General features: G+C 36.7%; 1 protein-coding gene across 2 annotated transcripts in view; it reads left to right on the top strand.

Moving 5' to 3' along the window:
• The window catches only part of PCDH15 (protocadherin related 15), a 1777335-nt gene that overhangs the window by 1240775 nt on the left and 514863 nt on the right, over positions 1-21697 (top strand). For both annotated transcript variants that reach the window (XM_058436255.1, XM_058436254.1), the window contains 2 exons: positions 1654-1773; positions 18678-18788. In XM_058436255.1, coding sequence (XP_058292238.1) covers positions 1654-1773; positions 18678-18788 — 231 coding nt within the window. The remainder of the gene's footprint in view (positions 1-1653; positions 1774-18677; positions 18789-21697) is intronic.

Below are 21697 nucleotides of genomic sequence, written 5' to 3'. Positions count from 1 at the left end.
TGGAAGCTATTTAGCTGACTAACATTTCTACTAAATCTATCCCCAGTGGTCCCTCGATGTCCTCACAGGTACTACTTAAACCATCTCTTCTCACTTCATTCTCAGCTCTCCGAAGTTTGCCTTTAATGCTGCCTGCTAGGAAACTGGGCCTTATAAAAACTGAACTTCCTTGTACTTATGGTTTATTTTTAAATCATAATTGTATTCTTTTCCTAAATCAGAGATTGCAAACTAGTGTGGTTGTTGAGGCAATGGGCATATTTTATTTTACCTATTTATATTTTAATGTTTAAAAATCTGTTGTCAGTCTTAGCATCAAGATATTTTATATACAATTAAAATATTAGAAGACTTGGTAGCATGGGCTCCATATTCCAAGATGGCAAGAATTTGCTGGGATTGAGTAGCAGCTACTAGTAGCAGCTACCATCTCTGAGTAGCATCAGAGAGGGCATGTTCTAACCATTTTCCACCATCTCATCATGCTTGCTTCACTCATTTACATTACCTGAGGGATCCTTGTAAAATGTGCATTTTCAGTTTCTGAAAATAAAATTGAATAAGACAACTTTTTTGTTGCCCTTAAGCTATTTTTACCATAAGGAATCCTAGTCAAAAATTAGGAGAACAAATCTCTGAGCAAACTTTAAAAGGCTCCAGTCTGTACAGGCACAAAGCTTATGTTTATTGACGAAGTGCATTTAGTTCCTCTAACAATGCAATGATTATAGGAACAAAGTGCAAAATGCAAGCACAAGAAAAGGGCAATCATCTTCTGATGTGGTGTGTGTAATGCTATTTGAGGGGTGGTATGGCAGAAGGTGATATCTAATTAAGTTGAAGTTTAACTAATGAGTTGTATTTCAGCTAAAACCTAAAAACTGGGAGGGGAGAATTGAAAAAAAATTACTCTGGTTATAAGAGCACATTGTGCAAAAACCTATAGGCAAAAAAAATAACGACGATTCTCTTGTGGTCATAAGTAAGAATTAAGACTAGCCATTTAGGTCACACATCAAATCATGGTTTCGTACGCCACATACATTAAGTTCTGATGTTTTAATCCAAAATGAAAAGATGTGGCTATCTCTCCAGCTGCTGTGATCTGATCATGTTCTACTCAACCAATATCAGAAGCACTCAAGAAACTCCCAGTATTTTCCTCTAATATACAGACTATTCATCGTCCCCAATTTCTCTTTCTCAAACTTGCCACCTGCATAGAATCATCAACCTGGATTTCATTGCTCACTCATAAATCGGTTTTTATTTTAAACTAACTTTTTCTTACAGTTTTAATTCTAGCCTGTAGGTAACATTGCATCAAGGGTTTTGAGGAGAAACCACAGATGCAATTTCTCCACAGGAGCTAACATACTAATGGCTATAAATTGATCCGAATGTGTTTAACACGGAATCAGGGTCTTCTGTTTCTTCACCCATAGCAAGAATCACAAAGTTGGACATTTCAGACATTTCAAGAACTCCTGTGTAAGGCTCAAAACTGTTCTTTTGAAACACTTCAGTTTGTGGTTGTGGGCTGCCAACTGGTATCTTCCTTTAGGTAATAAAGAGCTGATTTTTATGCTGTAAGATTTCTGGTGTGCAGTTGATAAAATGAGAATTGATATTTAAAATCTTTTTTTCTTTCAGCTCACTCCAGTTGGTACCACGATATTCACAGGATTTTCAGGAGACAATGGAGCTACAGATATAGATGATGGACCAAATGGACAGATAGAGTATGTTATTCAGTATAATCCAGATGATCCGGTATGTAAATACTATTTGCAATATAATTTTCTTAAAAGGAATAAAATTAATGATTTTTTCAGCTGATAATTATTGTATTATTCAGTAACTTCCAGAACCATATTAGTAATGATACTATTATTTTAAAATGTCTCAAAATTGAATTATTTGTAATATTTATGCTTTATTGCTAGAAGCTAATTTTTGATGGTATTTTTAGATAAGGTTTAACATATATTCATAGGTATATTATGCCTCATTTACTAAATTTCTGTTATGTTTGTGGTCTCCAAAGCATTCTAAACAAATCACTGGAGATGAGATAACAAGTGTCAAACATGAATTTTATGCAACTTATAAATTAAAACTAATATTCTTGCTATACCTCAGGAACACACACCAAGTATTGCTAGAGTTGATAAGCCTTTAAAATTCTAGCCGTCCACCAATTAAACCAAAGATAGAGAAGAAGACAAGACAAAGCCACTAGCTATAGTCTGTTTTATTTTGTTTTTTTCTTCCTTTTTTTCCATTAGACAAGACGATTTCTTTTTCTTTTTCTTCCTCTTTTTTTTTTTTTTTTTTTTTTTTTTGAGGCGGAGTCTCACTCTGTCACCTAGGCTGGAGTGCAATGGCACGATCTCGGCTCACTGCAAGCTCAATTTTTGTATATTTAGTAGAGACGGGGTTTCACTGTGTTAGCCAGGATGGTCTCAATCTCCTGACCTCATGATCCGCCTGCCTTGGCCTCCCAAATAGACAAGAAGATTTCTATGTTATTTTTTTAGGCCATGAATCATTTCCTCTAATGATATATTATTCAAAAAAACAGACAAAGTAAGATTTTTTTTTTAACTGAAGCTAGAGCTGGAAGCCCTGCCTGACATCTCCCCACTTTCTTTGAGGCAGCTCCTCAAAATCCCATGGGCCTCCCAAAGCAATTATCAATGCACTACTTAAATAAGCTTTCAAATTGAATGCATCTCTTTTATGTTTAATAAATGTTAGAAATATAAACAATGGTGAAGTTAACATTTTGCCCGTATTTTTACCATTGTATGTTGTAGATAAGCTTTAGACAAGCAAGCAAAAACAAACAAACAAACAAACAAAAACTCTGTTGGGATAGTAGAGACTGAGAACTCACAGTAAGATCTACATCACAAATTTATTGCATTATGTTAAGTAAGTTGTGGATGCATTTTCTCATTTTATCCTCACAAATCAGTTAAAAGTAGTATTATCTCTGTTGCATAGCAAAGAAAAACTCGTAAGTGAAGTGATTTGGGTCATATTACAAAACTACTTCTAAACTGTAAAATCCAATTTCAGTATACTCTTCGTCTATTGTGTTCTCACAAAAAAAAATTTGTACTGGCTGTGTCAAAATTGTAAGAAATTTGGAAAATAAGTGTATATATATATTTTTTTATTAGCAGGGTGAAGATCAGGTTTTAGAGTCTTTTTTTTTTTTTTTTTTTGCTTTGTTTCTCTAAAGAGGACTTTTTTTTAGGCAGAGACAATAAAACCAAGAGTTGGGGATATGATGAGAATGTGACAGAGGAGGACAGTATGAAGGGTTACATAAGAAATGAAGTGGGAAGTAGCAAAGAAACAGCAGAGGAAAGGGCAGCAGAAATGCTTTTTCTTAAATGTAGAAACAGCTGACTGAACATTCTATTTCTAAACCACTTATTTTGTTTGCTCTTTAGGTATTTTTTTAAAGAATTAATTGTATGTGTGTGCCATGTTTCTAGCTCAAATTTTATGAAGGTGACTTACTAATCTTTACTCCCCAAGCTGTAAAAATAAAACCTCCCAGCAAGTATCAAGTGACCAGTCCATGTATTTTAGGGAGATATTTATGGCATGCATAAAAATATTCAATGTTTAGATATAGTTTGAGAGCAAAAATATATTACTTTAAACTATCTTTCTGCTTAAAATGTAGACACTTAGTAAGGCTTAAATTCTTTGTTAACTGTGCAATAATTCTGTCTCAATGCCTCCCCATTCCAGGGATGTGTAGGTTTGCTGTACGATATAATATGTAACTCTTACTCCCTACAGAGTGGATAAACCAATCAGCGACATGCATTTTCAAAATTACAAATGAAAAAAGAAAAATAAATAATATATATTTTAGCAAGCTAAAATGCTCTTAATTCTGTGGATAAAATAATAAGACATCATGTCACTTAACTTAGGATGTATTGAAGGAAAAAGGATTAACCAAGGTACAATCTTAAGGAGAGAATCCACTTTAAGACTTCATATAAAATTAGTGTAAACCTCAGTACCAGTTTCTTCTCTTGTAAGACCTGTGAGGAAATACATGATAAATTTTATGTTCTGCTACTACTAAATGTCTAGTAATTCTGCTTATATTAATAGCACCATAATGTGGCACTTTTACTAGTCAAAATAATAACATTTCAATGATAGCAAAATATTATAAATTCTTCACCATAACTATTTGATATAATATATGAATAAAATTGGCATAACTAAAATCAAGCCTTTCTGTTCTGTTGCAAATCTTTTTTTTTATGTTTCAACTCTTTTTTTTATTTTTATTTTTTATTATTTTACTTTAAGTTCTAGGGTACATGTGCACAACATGCAGGTTTGTTACATATGTATATACATGTGCCATGTTGGTGTGCTGCACCCTTTAACTCATCATTTACATTAGGTATATCTCCTAATGCTATCCCTCCCCCCTCCCCCCACCCCCCGCAAATCTACAAAGAACTTAAGCAACTCTTTTCATTGCAATTCAAATGGTGTTCTAAAACAAAGAAGCAACAAATTTGGGAATATATAGTTGCTGAACTGATTGATCCAATTTAAAATGAAAGTGTTAGAGTAGTGTGCATTTTCACACTTCTATAAAGAATATCTAAGACTGGGTAATTTATAATAAAAGAATTTTAATTGACTCACAGTTCCAAATGGCTGGGAAAGCCTCTGGAAACTTACAATCACAGCAAAAGGGAAAGGGGAAGGAAGGAACATCTTACACGGCAGCAGGAGAGAGAGAATGAAGGGGGAATTACCACTATTAAACCATTATATCTCATGAGAATGCCCTCACTCTCCCAAGAACAGCATGGGGAAAACTGCCCCATGATCCAATCACCTCCCACCAGGTCACTCTCTAGATTCATGGAGATTACAATTCAACATGAGATTTGGGTTGGGACACAGAGACAAACCATATAATTCCACCCCTGGCCTCTTCCAAATCTCTTGTCCTTTTGACATTTCAAAACCAATCATGCCTTCTCAATAGTTCCCTAAAGTCTTAAATCTTTTCAGCATTAACTCAAAAGTCCAAGTTCAAAGTTTCATCTGAGACAAGGCAATTCCCATTAACTCATGAGCCTATAAAATCAAAAACAAGTTGTTACTTCCAAGATACAATGAGGGTACAGACATTAGGTATATATACCCATTCCATATGTGAGAAATTGGCCAAAATAAAAACACCACAGGCCCCATGCCAGTCCAAAACATAGCAAGGCAGTTATTAAATCTTAAAGCTTTGAAATAATCTCATTTGATTCCATGTCTCACATCCAGGGCACACTAATGCAAAGGGTAGGCTTCCAAGGCCTTGGGCAGCTATGTCCCTGTGGCTCTGCAGGGTACTGCCCCTGCAGCTGCCTTCTCAGGCTGGCATTGAGTGCTTGTGACTTTTCCAAGCACATGATGCAAGCTGTCTGTGGATCTATCATTCTAGGATCTGGAGGAGACAGTGGGACTCTTTTCACAGCTCCACTAGGCAGTCCCAAGTGGGGACTCTGTGTGGGGACTCCAATTCCACTTTTTCCCTCTGCATTATGCTAGTAGATGTTTTCCATGAGGGCTCCACCCCTGCAGCAGATGTCTGTCTGGACATACTGGCATTTTCAAACATCCTCTGAAACCGAGGTGGAGGTTCCCAAAGCTCAACTCTCATCTTCTATGTACCTGCAGGCCCAATACCACATGTAAGCCACCAAGGCATGGGGCTTACACCTCTGAAGCAATGGCCTGAACTGTACATTTTAGCCATGGCTGGAGCTAGAGTGTCTGGGACAGAGGATGCCATGTCCTAAGGCTGCACAGAGCAGTGGGGCCCTGGTCCTAGCCCAGAAAACCATTTTTCCCTCCTAGGCCTCCAGGCCTGTGATTTGAGGGGCTGCCATGAAGATCCCTAAAATGCCCTGGAGGCATTTTTCCCATTGTCTTGGCTATTAATATTTGGCTGCTCGTTACTTATGCAAATTTCTGCACCCAGCTTGAATTTTCCCCCAGAAAATGGGATTTTCTTTTCTACCACATGGTCAGTCTGCAAATTCTTCAAAGTTTTATTCTCTGCTTCCCTTTTAAACAGAAGTTCCAGTTTCACATAATGTCTTCATGAATGCATATGACTGTATGTTTTCAGAAAAACACAGATCACATCTAGAATACTTTGCTGCTTAGAAATTTCTCCTGCCAGATACCCTAAATCATCTTTCTCAAGTTCCAAATTCCACAGATCTAGGGCAGGGGCAAAATGCCACCAGTCTCTTTGCTAAAGCATAGCAAGAGTGACTTTTGCTCCAGTTCCCAATAAGTTCCTCACCTCCATCTGAGGCCACCTGAGCCTGGACTTCTTTGTCCATATCACTATCAGCATTTTGGATGAAACCATTCAAAAAGTCTCTAGGAAGGTCCAAACTTTCCCACATCTTCCTATTTTCTTCTGAGCCCTCCAAACTGTTCCAACCTCTGCCCATTACCCACTTCCAAAGTTGCTTCTATGTTTTCAGGTTATCATTTTAATAGTACTCCACTATCCCAGTACCAATTTCCTGTATTAGTTTGTTATCACACTGCTATAAAGATACTATCTGAGAATGTGTAATTTACAAAGAAAGGAGGTTTAACTGACTCACAGTTCTGAATGGCTAGGGAGGCCTCAGGAAACTTACAATCATGGCAGAAGGTGAAGGAGAAGCATGGTGCATCTTACATGCAGCAGGAGGCAGAAAGAGCAAAAATGGAAGTGCCACTTTTAAACCATCAGATCTCGTGAGAACTCACTATCAGGAGAACAGCATGGGGGAAACTGCCCCCATGAACCAGTCACTGCCTACCAGGTGCCTCCCTCAATACATGGGGATTACAATTTGACATTGTAATTTGTTTTGGGTGGGGACACAGAGCAAAACCATATCGGCTATATGGTTAGGCAGATATGAACAGGGCAGGAGAGGACCACCCCCAGGAATGTCAGCTGATCATCAGGTGATGGTTAGGTGGCTTTTAAACTTTTTCTGTAAAATAATAATTGGTCACAGCCAGTGCCAGGGAAATATAGTCTCCCAATAGATAGAAAACACTTGAAGCTGGTGATCAGCAGCTTCCCAGTAAGAGCTTAGAAGTTGGTCAAGAGGGCTGAAGCATGCACGTTAAGAGGTAAAATGGCAGAATGTCACTAGTATGTGACGTTTTTCTGGGAATGCTCAACTGGTAAGGCAAAAATGCCTCAAGTAAGAATGCAACAACTTCAGTAAACATACTGCACATGAAGACTCTCCCAAGTGCACCAGCAGGCACTGTGCATGTGGACAGCCTGCCCCAAAAGAAAAACCAAGGGAGGAAAATTGCAAACCCCCAAACCACACCAATGTAGAAAACCCCCAAGTGAAGGGATGAACAGGGCACTTGGATCTTTCAAGTCACCCACTTAGCTATCTTCCAAGAGTATTTTGCTTGCTTTCATTCCTGCTCTAAAACTTTTTAATAAGCTCTCACTCTTACTCTAAAACTCATCTCAATCTCTCCCTCTGCCTTAAACTTACTTCTTTCCCTAAATCACATTATTTCCTCTGAGGTTAGGACCGAGTTGCCACAGACCCATATGGATTCACTGCTGTTAACAAAAGCACTTGAGCTGTTTGCCAAAAGTGTTTGGTTCTTCCTCTTTTGATACATACTAGAGGTGTACTTTTCTTGCCTGGAGAAAAGTATTTGCTTTGACTAATGAAATGTAAACTCAAAGAACCAATATACAAGTAATCATATTCCCTGCCCCTGCTGTTGTGATCAGGGAAAAACATGTTGGGGAGAAACATTCATTAGCCAATGACAACAATAAAAAGAGACCACTTGCTGATGCATATTAGATATGTAGATGTGAAGAGTAAAGAAAAAAATAAAAGTTTAAGGGTTTGTTCCTGCAGCATTCCCTATCCTTTCATGGCTGATGTATTTAGAAAAAAATAATTTAGTAAATATCTTATTCTAAAAGTCCTCTAGACAATTGTTAAAGAAAAATATTATTTAATGATACATTAAAACATGGTAAGAAAGACCTTATTCAGGACTGCTGCAATAGGTATAGAAATCATTGCAATGAGGTCTTGCAGTTGGAGAGAGATATTGGGCTCAACTACAAATAAAGCATGGGCAAGTGGGACTTTATAGCCAAGGAGCAGGCTCAGGGTCACTGGATGGAAAATTACTAGGAGGAAACATCAGAGATAAGGGGGATTCTGGCTAAAACAAGCTAATACAATTGTTGCTGAAGACAAGTCAGGGTGATCAGACATCACCTAAGGGGTGGTGCAGGATGAGAAACCTGATGAGGTTTCAAGGTAGATCATTTATCAAAGGTAGAGGAGTTCTTGGTAAAGTGATTTAGTATGGTTCTTTGTTAAAAAGTGATTTTATGAGGAGGTATACAGGTGAGCCTAGGAGAAGATTCAGAAGCCTGATCAAGTTTGGCCAGGCAAAGAATCTTTGGCAGTCCCCACTATTGTTCAGAAGAATAAGCATTCTTCTTTCTTTTGTATAAGTTCATTTTCTCATTTGGTCACCTTTTGTTTATTAAGCACAACTTAAATTATCTGTTGCAACTTGGTAGTAGACAATATGTAAAAATATGTACTGGACAATATATGTTGTCAGGCCTTTAATGAGGGGCATTTAATTTCTATGCAATTTCTAGTGTACTCATCACAGTTATTGTAAAATACTGTTGACTTTTTTTTTTGTTTAATGCCTTCATGGTAATACAAAGTAAGAGTGTCCATAATGCACTGAACTAATTCAGAGGTGTCTATCTAATCTTTTGGCTTGCCTGAGCCACACTGGAAGAAAAAGAATTGTCTTGGGCCACACATAAATCACACTAACATGAATGATAGCTGATGAGCTAATAATAAAAAATCACGAATAAATCTTATAATGTTTTAAGGACATTTACATGTTTGTGTTGGGCCACATTCAAAGCCAACCCGGGCCCCATGTAGCCTGTGGGCTATGGGTTAGACAAGCTTGAATTAGATTGTTTTGAAAACATAAAAGAAGAACTCTGAAATTGATAAGAATTTGTCATCACATGATCTGCAGTAACTTTCATTTTTGATAATTTGTCTTATGGAAAAATCTAAATATAGATATTCTGATATATTAAATCTCATTGTTAGCAAGATTGATAAGACTATTTATACAATAAATTATCATGTCTCTTTTTTTTTTTATTTTAATGCCAGACCAGAGGCATGTTTACTCAGCATTTAAAGATTGACCTAAAGTGATAAGGAGGAGACTGATGACATGTCCCTTGTAGCAGTCTCCAGTGTACTGAGGAAGCAGCACAACATTGTTATTCACTACTGTTACTACTCAGAAAAAAAAAAAAAAAATGAAGACACTTAAGCAATATGCATAAGCAGCTTCTTTCTTTGAGGTATTACAGTGATGTTTCAGTGGGTGGTGGCATCTTTCATCAAGTCCTCCTGAGTAAATTGTCCTGCTTTTGTAATATGTTTGACTCCCTGTAGCTTTGAGAGAATTCAGAAAATATAAGCTATAATTTTCATTTGTAATGTGTAAGCATTTGAATTTCCTGAGTCAGGAAGTTAAACCACATTTTAATTACAAACTATTTTTTAAAACATCACCATCCTGAAATAGTTCTGTATATATATATACATACATAAGTCAAAGTCCAAATTTCAGATGTCAATAAAATATTTAAGGTTAAGCTAAAACAGTGATTACTTATTCCTAGGTAGGTTACTAAAAAAATTTACTGTAGTTTAATAATACTTTTCAGGGTGCATTATATCATTAGATTCCCATGCCTCCATAAATTCATAATATTCTCATTTTACTGGAAACTCATGTATAATTAAGACATGGTGTAAAGGCCTTCTTTGTGTCAAACTTCGACCCTCAGTCTTTTCACACCAAGGCTGTGACTTTTAAGCTTCAAAACCCAACCAAACACAAATACAGTTTCCTGGGAAGTTGGCTGGAATAAGATGAGTTGAACTGCATTGTAATCATAATGTATCATTAAATGTGAATGAATCTGTTTGTATTTGTGTGAGGGAGGGTGGTAAATTTGTATTGTGAGCAAATGTTCTCTGGAAAGGAACTTGGAGGAAAGAGATTTTACTTCAGTGAACAGTTTTCAAATCATGGATATACAGCCTGTGGTTTCAAGCTAAGACACATTTCAGAGAACAAAGACAGGGTTAGGGTTTTATAGCTATACTTCCCACCCAGGTTCCCAATAAGCTGTCTTTATCCAAATGAAGGATAGATCCTTGCTTAATTCTAATTGGTCAAAACAGATGAGTCATGACTGTTCTATACACTGGTTGGTTGATTCAGGTGACCTCTGATTGGTTGATTTCCAAGCCCCAAACCAGAAGTTTCTGGCAGATGTTTCTTTCAAAGGGCTGGTGCAAAAGGGCCAGTGTAGGGATGGCATAGGGGGCAAAAGGTAGTAGTTCCAGCTGCAGTTTATCTTGGCACCAAGAACAGGATCTGTTTTTGCTTTATTGTTGTATTAGTCCGTTTTCACACTGTTGATAAAGACATACCTGAGACTGGGTAATTTATAAAGAAAAAGAGGTTTAATGGACCCACAGTTCCACGTGGCTGGGGAGGCCTCCCAATCATGGCAGGAGGTGAAAGATAGGTATTACATGGCAGCAGACAAGAGAAAATTGAGAGCCTTATAAATTGCTTATAAAACCATCAGATCTCATGAGACTTGCTAACATGAGAACAGCATGGGAAAGACCCACCCCCATGATTTAATTATCTCTCACCAGGTCCCTCCCTCAACACTTGGGGATTATGGGAGCTACAGTTCAAGATGAGATTTGGGTGGGGATTCAGCCAAACCATATTACTCAACACCTGGCAGCTCCCAAATCTTATGTTCTCACATTTTAAAACCAATCATGCCTTACCAAAAGTCCCTCAAAGTTTTAACTCATTTCAGCATTAACTCAAAAGCTCACAATCCAAAGTCTCATCTGAGACAAAGCAAGTTCCTTACACCCATGAGCCTGCAAAATCAAAAGTAAGTTAGTTACTTCCTAGATAAAATGGGGGTACAGGCATTGGGTATGCATATATATATTCATTCCAAATGAGAGAAATTGGCAAAAACAAAGGGTCTAAAAGCCCTATACAAGTCCAAAATCCAGTGGGGCAGTCAAATCTTAAAGCTCCAAAATGATCTTCTTTGACACCATGTCTCACATCCAGGTCACACTGATGCAAGAGGTGGCTTCCCATGGTCTTGGGCAGCTCCACCCCTGGTGCTTTGCAGGGTACAGCCTCCCTCCTGGCTGCTTTCACAGTTTGACATTGAGTGTCTGCTGCTTTTCCAGGCATGCAGTACAAACTGTCGGTAAAGCTGCTTTCTGGGGTCTGGTGGACGGTGGCCTTCTTCTCACAGCTTCACTAGGCAGTGCGCCAGTGGCAACTCTTTGTGGGGACTTCAACCCCACACTTCCTTTCCGTGCTGCCCTAGCAGAGGTTCTCCATGAGGGCCCTGCCCCCTGCAGCAAACTTTTATCTGGACATTCAGGCATTTCCATACATCCTCTGGAAATCTAGGTGGAGGTTCCCAAACCTCAATTCTTGACTTCTCTGGACCCATAGGCTTCACACCATGTGAAAGCTCTGGGGCTTGCATCCTCTGAAGCCACAGCCTGAGCTATCTCTTGACTCCTTATAGCCATGGCTGGAGCAGCTGGGACACAGGGCACTGAGTTCCTAGGCTGCACATGGAAGTGGGGGTCCTGGACCTTGCCCATGAAACCACTTTTTTCTCCTAGGCCTCCTGGCCTATGATGGGAGGGGCTGCCACAAATGTCTCTGACACACCCTGGTGACATTTTCCCCATCGTCTTGGTGATTAACATTTGGTTCCTCATTACTTATGCAAATTTCTGCAACTGGCTTGAATTTCTCCTCAGAAAATGAGTGTTTCTTTTCTATTGCATCATCAGGCTGCAAATTTTGTGACCTTTTATGCTCTCACTCTTAAAACGGAATGCTTTTAATGGCACTCAAGTCACATCTTGAATGCTTTGCTATTTAGAAACTTAGATCACCAAATAACCTAAATTATCTCCCTCAAGTTCAAGGTTCCACAAATCTCTACGTCAGGGGCAAAATGCCACCAGTCTCTTTGATAAAACATAGCAAGGGTCACCTTTACTCCAGTGTCCTCATCTCCATCTGAGATCACTTTACCCTGGATTTCATTGTCCATATTGTTATCAGCATTTTGGTCAAAGCCAATGAAAAAGTCTCTAGGAAGTTCCAAACATTCCCGCCTTTTCCTGTCCTTCTGAGCCCTCCAAACTGTTCCAACCTCTGCCTGCCACCCAGTTCCAAAGATGCCTCCACATTTTTGGATAAATTTACAGCAGGACCCCACTCTAGCAGTACCAATTTACCGTGTTAGTCTGTTTTCACACTTCTGATAAAGACATACGTGAGACTGGGTAACATATAAAGAAAAAGAGGTTTAATGGACTCACAGGACCATGTGCCTGGGAGGCCTCACAATCTTGGTGGGAGGCGAAAAGCATGTCTTACATGGAGGCCGACTAAGAGAGAATTGAGAATCAAGTGAAAGTGATTTCCCCTTATAAAAGCATCAGATCTCATGAGACTTATTCACTACCACAAAAACAGTATAGGGGAAATGCCATGATTCAATTATCTCACACCAGCTCCCTCCCACAACACGTGGGAATTATGGAAGCTACAATTCAAGAAGAAATTTGGGTGAGGACACACCCAAACCATATAATTGTGGAAAGGAAGATCCTGTGATGCTTTGACATCTTTCTGAGAACACAGAGTATGTGACCACTTTGTCACCCAGGCATGGCCACCTGTTGTTGGTTTTGTTTTAACTTACTTCAGTTAGTCATAGGGAGTCCATTTTGTCTGTCAGCCAGGGACATGTTTTAGCAGTATGAAACAGAAAAAATGATCAGAGTGTTGGGACTTTCTCTTAGGAGCAAAGTTAATGTTGCCTGCTCAAATCCCAGTCCCTCTTGGGTGAACAAAAATTGCATAGCCTTAGTAAGTCCTCCACTTTTTACTTCAGGAAATTAGATTAGAGGAGACACGTAAACAATGACAATAACATAGAATGTTCAGCAGCTGATGGCTCAGTAGCCTGAGCTTAATCAGAGACAAGCTTAAGGCTGACTAAAGATTGATAAGGGCAAAGTCGATGCTGTTTATTGGGACTAAAACACAAACTCACAGTTATATTCAATGTGAACAAATGGGGGAAACCCAAAGAGAGAAGAGAGAGGTACAGAAAAAGACACAGAGATAAGAGAGGAGGTTTCAAAAAAAAAGTGTCAAAAAACAGTAAGATAATTTATAGCTTCTTAGAGACAAAGAGAAAATCGTAATTATCGAAATTTCCACCAATTCTCAATTACAGGTCCATTGAGGCTTTTGTGCTAAGGCTCCATCTTTAGGTCACCAGAAAATATATATACCTCTGTGTGTGTGTGTGTGTGTGTGTGTGTGTGTGTGTGTGTGTGTGTGTTGTGTGTGTGTGTGTGTGTGTGTGTGTGTGTGTGTGTGTGTGTGTGTGTGTGTGTTTTCTTTAAAAATTATCTTCTTTTGAACTGAATTTCTAGTCATCACAGCTGAAAAGAGAATATTACAAGCAATACTTATAGGTGTGAAAGGCTGAAGGAGTCTTTCCCTCTTTCCTAAAAATGATGAATGACCAAATATATCAGCTGAGAAGAAATAGTGCTAATAACCCCATATTCCATTTCTAGAGCATCTTTAACTATAGGATTCAACACCTTCTTGCAGAGAGCTGCCATTTTATCTAAACTGGTACAAACCCATATTAGCAAAGGGGATTCTGGGGGCATGGAATCATCTTGGGAAACACAGAGTTGCTAGAGCCTCAACATTCCTTCTCCCTCCGTTATTGAATGTGAATGTGTGTGGTGTGGATGTTACAGCTGTCTCCTACCCTGCTTCCCATATCTGTGATAGTGATAAATTGCTTAAACTGCCTTATGCCCTCATTTTACTAAATGGAGAATTGTCCCTTATTTGACAGTTGTTGTCACTGAACTGTCAGAAAGTAGTGAGTGGACCTTTCTTAATGGAGGCCAGGTGTTTGGGGCCTGTGGGTATTAAATCATTTAACCATAATTGGATTTTTCTCATTAATACAGTGCAGGTAGCCAGCACTTAAATTCTCATCACCCAAAAAAGCCAATGTTAGTTTGTGTTTTAAAGAGAATATCCACAACTATCAGAAAGGGGGCAATGGCCTGGCTTTAGAAATGTAAGGTTGCTTGGAGAGGGGAGGGACAGCATTAGGAGATATACCTAATGCTAAATGACAAGTTAATGGGTGCAGCACACCAACATGGCACATGGATACATATGTAACAAACCTGCACATTGTGCACATGTACCCTAAAACTTAAAGTATTAAAAAAAAAAAAAAAGAAATGTAAGGTTGCTTAAGTAAATGGGCGTTGCTCTATTCCCAAACTTTTCTGCTTCGTTGGTGGAACAAACCTCTAAGAATGAAAGAAGAGAAAAATAAATAGCAAGGACAGAGAGTGCAGTTACTCTTAGACTTATGTAGTACAGTGGTTTCTCAAAGTAAAACCTGAATCATCTGCATCAGAATCACCTGGTAGATTTGTTAAAAATGCTGATTCCCGAGAATTTCTGGAATTTGGGGTAATAGATGCTAGAAATCTACAATCTTAATGATACATACGTATGATTCTTGTGCATTCTAAACTTTAAGAATGTTCTAAGTATTGTTTCATTTTTTTCATGGCTTTATCATGTGTTTATTTATTTTAAAAAATCTACTTTTCTCCCTTACTTAATGTAGCTTTTTTTTTTTTTAACTTTTTAGGTAAACACTTTAGAAATATCATTAAAGCAAGCCATTTACTTAGGGCTGATCTAATCCAGTATTCTTTTTACTAGAGGAAAAAGAAAGACTATCATAAAGATGTATCTATATTTTGCTTCTAATTTTCTTGATTATTATTCTATGTTTTAGAGACAGAATGAATACTCAATAATTGCCCAATTAATGAATTAAATTTAATATAGTGGCTTTCAATATGCAACATTTCAGAAGCACCATTGATCATAAAGTATATCCTATCCTTATATTTTATAGAATGCAAGTGCTAATAAAATGAAAATCTAGGCCAGGGGTGGTGGCTCACACCTGTAATCCCAGAACTTTGGGAGGCAAGGTGGGCAGACCACTTGAGGTCAGGAGTTCAAGACCAGACTGGCCAACATGTTAAAAGCCCATCTCTACTAAAAAATAAAAAAATAAAAAAAAATTAGCCAGGTGTGGTGGCACATGCTCAGAGGCTGAGGCAGGAGAATTGCTTGAACCCAGGAGGCAGAGGTTGCAGTGAGCTGAGATTGCGCCACTGCACTCCAGTCTGGGTGACAGAGCAAGACTCCATCTGTCTCAGTAAATAAATAAATAAATAAATAAATAAATAAATATAAAAAGTAAAATTAAAATATAAGAATCTATAAAATCTCTAAAGGATAGATTAAGATGATAAGAATTCAGTGCTATTGAAAGTGCTCTGAAGATCAATAAAGTCACTAATAACTATTATTTTTAATAATTCTACAAATGTCCAATGAAAACTGTCAACAACAAAAAAAGTATTGCGAAGATTAAGTTGCTTAGCTAGAGATATAAGGATAGGTATTTCTGCATCACAGACTGAGACCCTTGAGCAATCTGTCAAGCAAAACAGAAGATCCCAAATAAGTGTTTTTTGGAAAAAATAATGTGCGATCACATCAAAGACTTAAATATAAATTACATTTAAAAGGTTTCACTGAGTAAAGTTTGCAAAGATTAGTACACAGAGAAATAAGTGATGGGATATTTAAGTAAGATAAAAATAAGAGCAAATATCAGGTGTGAAGAGCCATGGCCTGTTTGGAGTAGAGAGAGGCCTACAGTGTAAAGACATAGAGACAGGAATAATCATATATCGAAGTGCTTTCAGCTGCAGAAAATTTACTATATATATACTAAATTAAAGATGATTTAAACAAAAAGATAATTTATTATCTATCATAATAAGTTTTTCAGAGATGAGGTAATATCAAGATTTGCTCAGCAACTCAAAGACAACGCAGATCCAGGCTCTTTTTATTTTATGCTCTGCTATCACTAGCATATTAGCTATCTCTCTGAAATTAATTTTATCAATACTCCCCAAATGGCTGCTGAAGTTCTAAATTTTATATCCTGACAGAAACTTCTATAAGCTGAAAAGGGAATTTTAGCTTCTATCTTTGCAATTAAGAGAAATTTTTTTCATTACTCAAAATGGAATCACATGTACATTTGCAAAATACTTCCTGGTAAAAGAGAATGGAATTACTGTTTTTAAGCTAGACTATTCAAGACTCATCTCATTTAGAGACATAGCCTCCTCTGAGGCACAATGTCACCAGATATGTGAGCTAATTTGGGGTTCTGAGTCCAGAGATGAGGTAGTTTTGTGGTAAGACCACAGTATCTTCCATATTTATGCTAGAAACAAACATATATTGCTATATTATTGAGTCACTAAAATGTAGTAACCTCATAACAACACATTAGGATAGGTTTAACAGTGTAAACAGCAATTATTAACTAAGGTTTTGGCCATATTCAACTTACATATTTAGATTAAATCATTTTTATACTCCTCTGTCATAATTGCCAGCCCCACTCATAGATATAAGCAATGTTGAATAGGCAAAAAATTAGGGGAAATGTCAAATGTCTGTTTTTAATTGTGTCGTTCATTTTCATTTTGTGTATTTATATTTTAAATTGTTACTTTTAAATGTCTGCATCCAAGAACAATTTGCAAAGCCCATTACATGAGGAGCACAGAATGAATCATTTAAAAATATATATTAATTCTGCAAAATGTATGGTGTTTGTGTGTCTTTATGCATCCCAGAGAGAAAGAGAGATAGAGAGAGAGACAAAGAGAGAAAGAAAGAAAGGAGTCAGATCACAGCTGTACACATGGAAGGCTAAACTACACACATTTCATTGATTGAGCCTGAGCTGAGAGATTTGAATCAGCTTTTTTTTTTTTTCATTGAGTTTAACTTCTTATGTGACTCTTCAGAATACACTTACACTAAGTTGAGGGTGTAAACACTCTCTCTCTCTCTTCGTCTCTCTCTGTGTCTCTCTCTCACACACACAGTTTTTTTTCTTCTTCCACACTTCCCTTTCCCTTTCTCTTCTCCTTCCCCTTGCCTTTCCCCCTCGTTTTTCTTTTCCTCTCTTCCTCCTCATCTTCCTTTTGCAGCAATCTAATGCAGATACAAACTAAATGTTTCACCCAATGTGATGTCCATAACGAAAATCACAAGTACAAATACACAAGGCAGCCGAACAACCACAAAATATTTCAGTGAACAAAATAACACTGATTTATTGAAACTATCTAGAAACAATTTTATTATTCTTTAAAATGGCACTAAAATACAAAAGTGACATAAGGTCTTCTTAAGAAAAGAAATTTATCTGGTAAATTATACTCCCTTAAGGTGTGAATACAGTTACACTGAGGGCTGCTTTACCAGAGCACTAGTGTTGCCCTTATGACTTCCATGTTACCAGGAAAAAACTCAATCCTAGACAGGGCAGAGAACTTAACTAATGAGCAGAAGTTGTGGAACCTAAAAGAAAAAATTGATGTATAACCTGGATTTTTCTTCACAATAACGAACTGATTCAAGTTCGTGAAGTCGTGCTCTGCATAATGACATTTTGGTCAATGATATACCACATAGCAAATGGTGGTCTCATAAAATTATAATGTTGTATTTCTACTGTACCTTTTCTATGTTTCGATTACATTTATAGAGAAAATACTGACCATTGTGTTACAGTTGCCTATAGCATTCAGTACAGTGTCGTGCTGTACAGGTTTGTAGCCTAGGAGCTACAGGCTATATCACCTGTCCTGGTATGTAGTAGACTGTACCATTTTAGGTTTGTGAAACTACACTCTATAATGTTCACACAATGACAAAATCACCTAACAGCACATTTCTCAGAATGTACCTCATCACTGAGTGACTCATAACTGTGATTTTTGTATTTAATGCCTGAAAATACTTAAAATACAGAATGGATATCAATGTTGACAATTGATACTATGTAGAAATAATAGATTTCAGTGTTTGGATGCTTTGGTGTTAAAAAAAAAAAACACAGTGAAAAGATAATATGGTAACAGGGAAGTTTTTCAGATACCTGGACTTCGATTTGGAACTATTCCAAGACTGTTGATGAATAATACTAATAATATATTAAAAACTATGTCAAGAAACAAATTTTCGGTTATTATTACCAAAGGACTCTGGGGAAACCTACTGATCAAAATTAAATGTTTGGAAATATGATAACAATATTGACTCTGAAGCTTATAGTCATCTATTTTCAGATGATAAGCATGCCGTCTCTAACTTCCAAGAGGATTAATCCAAAATATTGAGTTATTAATTCATCTTGCTTTCAAGTAATCTGAAGTCTGTATCTTTAATATTTGCAGACATCCAATGACACATTTGAAATTCCCCTAATGTTGACTGGAAATATAGTGTTAAGGAAGAGGCTCAACTATGAAGATAAGACTCGCTACTTTGTCATAATCCAAGCTAATGTGAGTATTCAATTTCTTTTAAATTTCTTCTGTGAATTTATGAAGTAAAAAACTCATCCAAAATGTATCAGATACTCTTAGAGTGCTCTGTGTCGTTCACTTCTTCATCAGGGCACTCCTGCCCTTGGTGTTTATATATAATACTCTTACAGATGAAGAAAGGGGTAGAATAGGTTGTTTTTATTCACTGTATTCTTTGACCTCTAAATTATTCATATGTATTACCCATGATCCAATCTTTTTAGACTATACTGAAGTATTTTTCAAAGTAGGATCCTGCAAATTAACTTCAGCAGAATCACCTTGGGTGTGTATTAAATATACATATTTCTGGACCCTACCTCAGATGTTCTGAATAAAAATCCCAGATGATGGAAGTGGAATATCTGCATTTTTAGTTAGCTCTTCAGGGGATTCTAATGTACACTAAAGGCAAAGAATCATGCCTAATTGGTCGTGTTCTTCCTCATGGCTATCATTTATTGAGTAATTGTTCACTAGATATCAGCTAATATCCCCACAACTGAAGTTTATGCTAATGTACGTAGATAACAATAACAGAACATCCAAACATATGCTTGTAAAACACAGACTTGGTTTATATACTTATAAAACATAGGTATCCTTATATGCTTATATAACATAAACATGCTTATATGCTTATAAAGCATAGACATTTATTATAGTTATTATTAGTGGAAGTTTAATAAAATTTCTGGAATTATGCGGCTCAATGTTTGGTTTGACAGTTCAATTATATCACCAGGGACTTAGGTTCCTTCCATCCTTATACTTCCCTCTTCTCTGAAATATGGTTATTTTCCCAATGCCCTATCAGCTGGGAGCTAGTTGTGTACTATGGCCATAAGCATCACAACTGCATTTCAAGTCTGAATGCAGCAGGCAGAAAGGGTAGCAGAACTGGGATTTCTTTTATACTTATTGAATCTTCCTCCTTTTATCTGGGAAGATACTCTCTTCAGAGTTCTCTCCCACCCAACATCTCCTTCCAGACTTGTATCACCTGAGTCAGCATGATAGGAATGAAAGTTGAGGAAGACCATAAGGGTCAAAGGGATATGCAGTATTCACTTCTGAATTATACTATGTATAGTTCACATCCTGAGACTGAGCACACTGATGATCTGAAAACATTTTCCTTTTCTTAGCAAGAAGAATTGGAGTACTCCTTGAGAAAAAAGCTAGAAGGGAAGGTCATATAAAAAGTCCCATATTAAGTGACAAGCTACGTTTTTGAAATAACAGTTAAGAAATGAGCTCTAAAGATATAAGAAGTATGGAGAAATCTTGAATGCATATTTATAAGCAAAATAAACCATTAAGAAAAGGCTATATACTGGATGATTCCAATATATAACATTCTGGTAAAGGCAAAACTAGGGAAATAGTATAAAGATCAGTAGATGTCAGGGATATGGTGGTAAAGGCAGGTAGAAAGGGATTAATAGAAGGATCACAAAATATTTTTAGGTCAGTGAAAGTACTCTGGATGATCCCATAAAGTTGGATAGATATCATTATACATTTGTCCATTCCCATAAAATGTACAGCACCAAGGGTGATCTTTAGTGTAAAGGATGAACTTTGGTGATTATCATCGTTCAATGTAGATTCATCAATTGTAACCAATGTACACCTTTGATTAGGGATGTTGATAAGTGGGGAGGGTGTGCATGTGTGGAGAATGGGTGTATATACCTTCCTCTCAATTTTTCTGTAAACCTAAAACTGCTCTAAAATAATAGCCTTCTCTTTTTCAAAGCAGCTAGACTCTGAAGCCATAATATGCCTTTAATGACTCCTAAGCATTGTAATCTTGCTCATACAGCAGAACAGAAAGATAGCAGGGGATGCTAAAAGGAAAATAACCTCACTTAGCTGTTCTGAAGACATTAACATGAAAAAATGTGTCACAAACTTGTCATTTTCTTGCCTTTTTAGAGATATATCACCTGACACAGAATGTGTATGTGTTTAGGTAGATACCTAGATAGATATATAATTAGGGATATGTAGATAGACATATAGATCTAATTTTTGAAGCTAAGTTTATAAGCTTTTATATTTCTTCAGATTTTAAAAATAATTTATTTTATATATTATAGTTATATATTATAATGTTATATGTATTATGTGTGTCTGTATGTGTGTGTGTGTATATATATATATTTTAATGTCATGTGACATAGACCAGAGTGAAAACTGTGGATATGGGAAAAAGTAAAATGTATTAGGGAGGGCCACTCAGAATTCTTCAGAAACACAGAAAATTCTTTTTTCTGTTTAACTGAAGATGTGAAGAAAAGGTAGAATGTCTTTTTTATAAAGTCAGATTGCTATGGAAGGTATTTGTAAGCTAGTTTTTTATTATGCAATTAAAAAGAGATAATTTTTAAATAGGAATGCAAGGTAAAAGATTCTGAATTGGTGTCTAGTTTTAAAATATTTGTAAAGACATCAGAACAACTTCTATCCAACATGATAGACTACTCGTCACTGAGGGAGTGACAAGTTTTTAGCATTGCAGGGATAAAATTATAAAACAGAAGTACATATGTGAATCATCAAAAGGAAGGAATAGCATTAGGAAGAAGTCGAATGAACATTTGAATTTAAATGCAATAACAGTTTTTGTTATAAACTTAAGTCATACAGTACAAAATGAAATGTTAAATATAGAAGGTTGTAACATTTTAAGCATTTTTAAAAGTTTTAAGAACAAATAATTTTAATAGCTACATAATGTAAGATAATAATAATGTATCACCATTGATTCAACTATACTCTGTTTTTGTTTATTTGATCATTTGTTTTTGGCACCAAATTGATATCCACCCTCATGATGTTCATGAGAGGCAGTGAGTGTAGTGAATTATGTCACCCAAGTT

Source organism: Hylobates moloch, unplaced genomic scaffold (genome assembly GCF_009828535.3).
Source record: "Hylobates moloch isolate HMO894 unplaced genomic scaffold, HMol_V3 SCAFFOLD_3, whole genome shotgun sequence".
In the NCBI taxonomy this organism is placed as follows: Eukaryota; Metazoa; Chordata; class Mammalia; order Primates; family Hylobatidae; genus Hylobates; species Hylobates moloch.
This window is presented reverse-complemented; position numbering and strand designations above follow the sequence as displayed.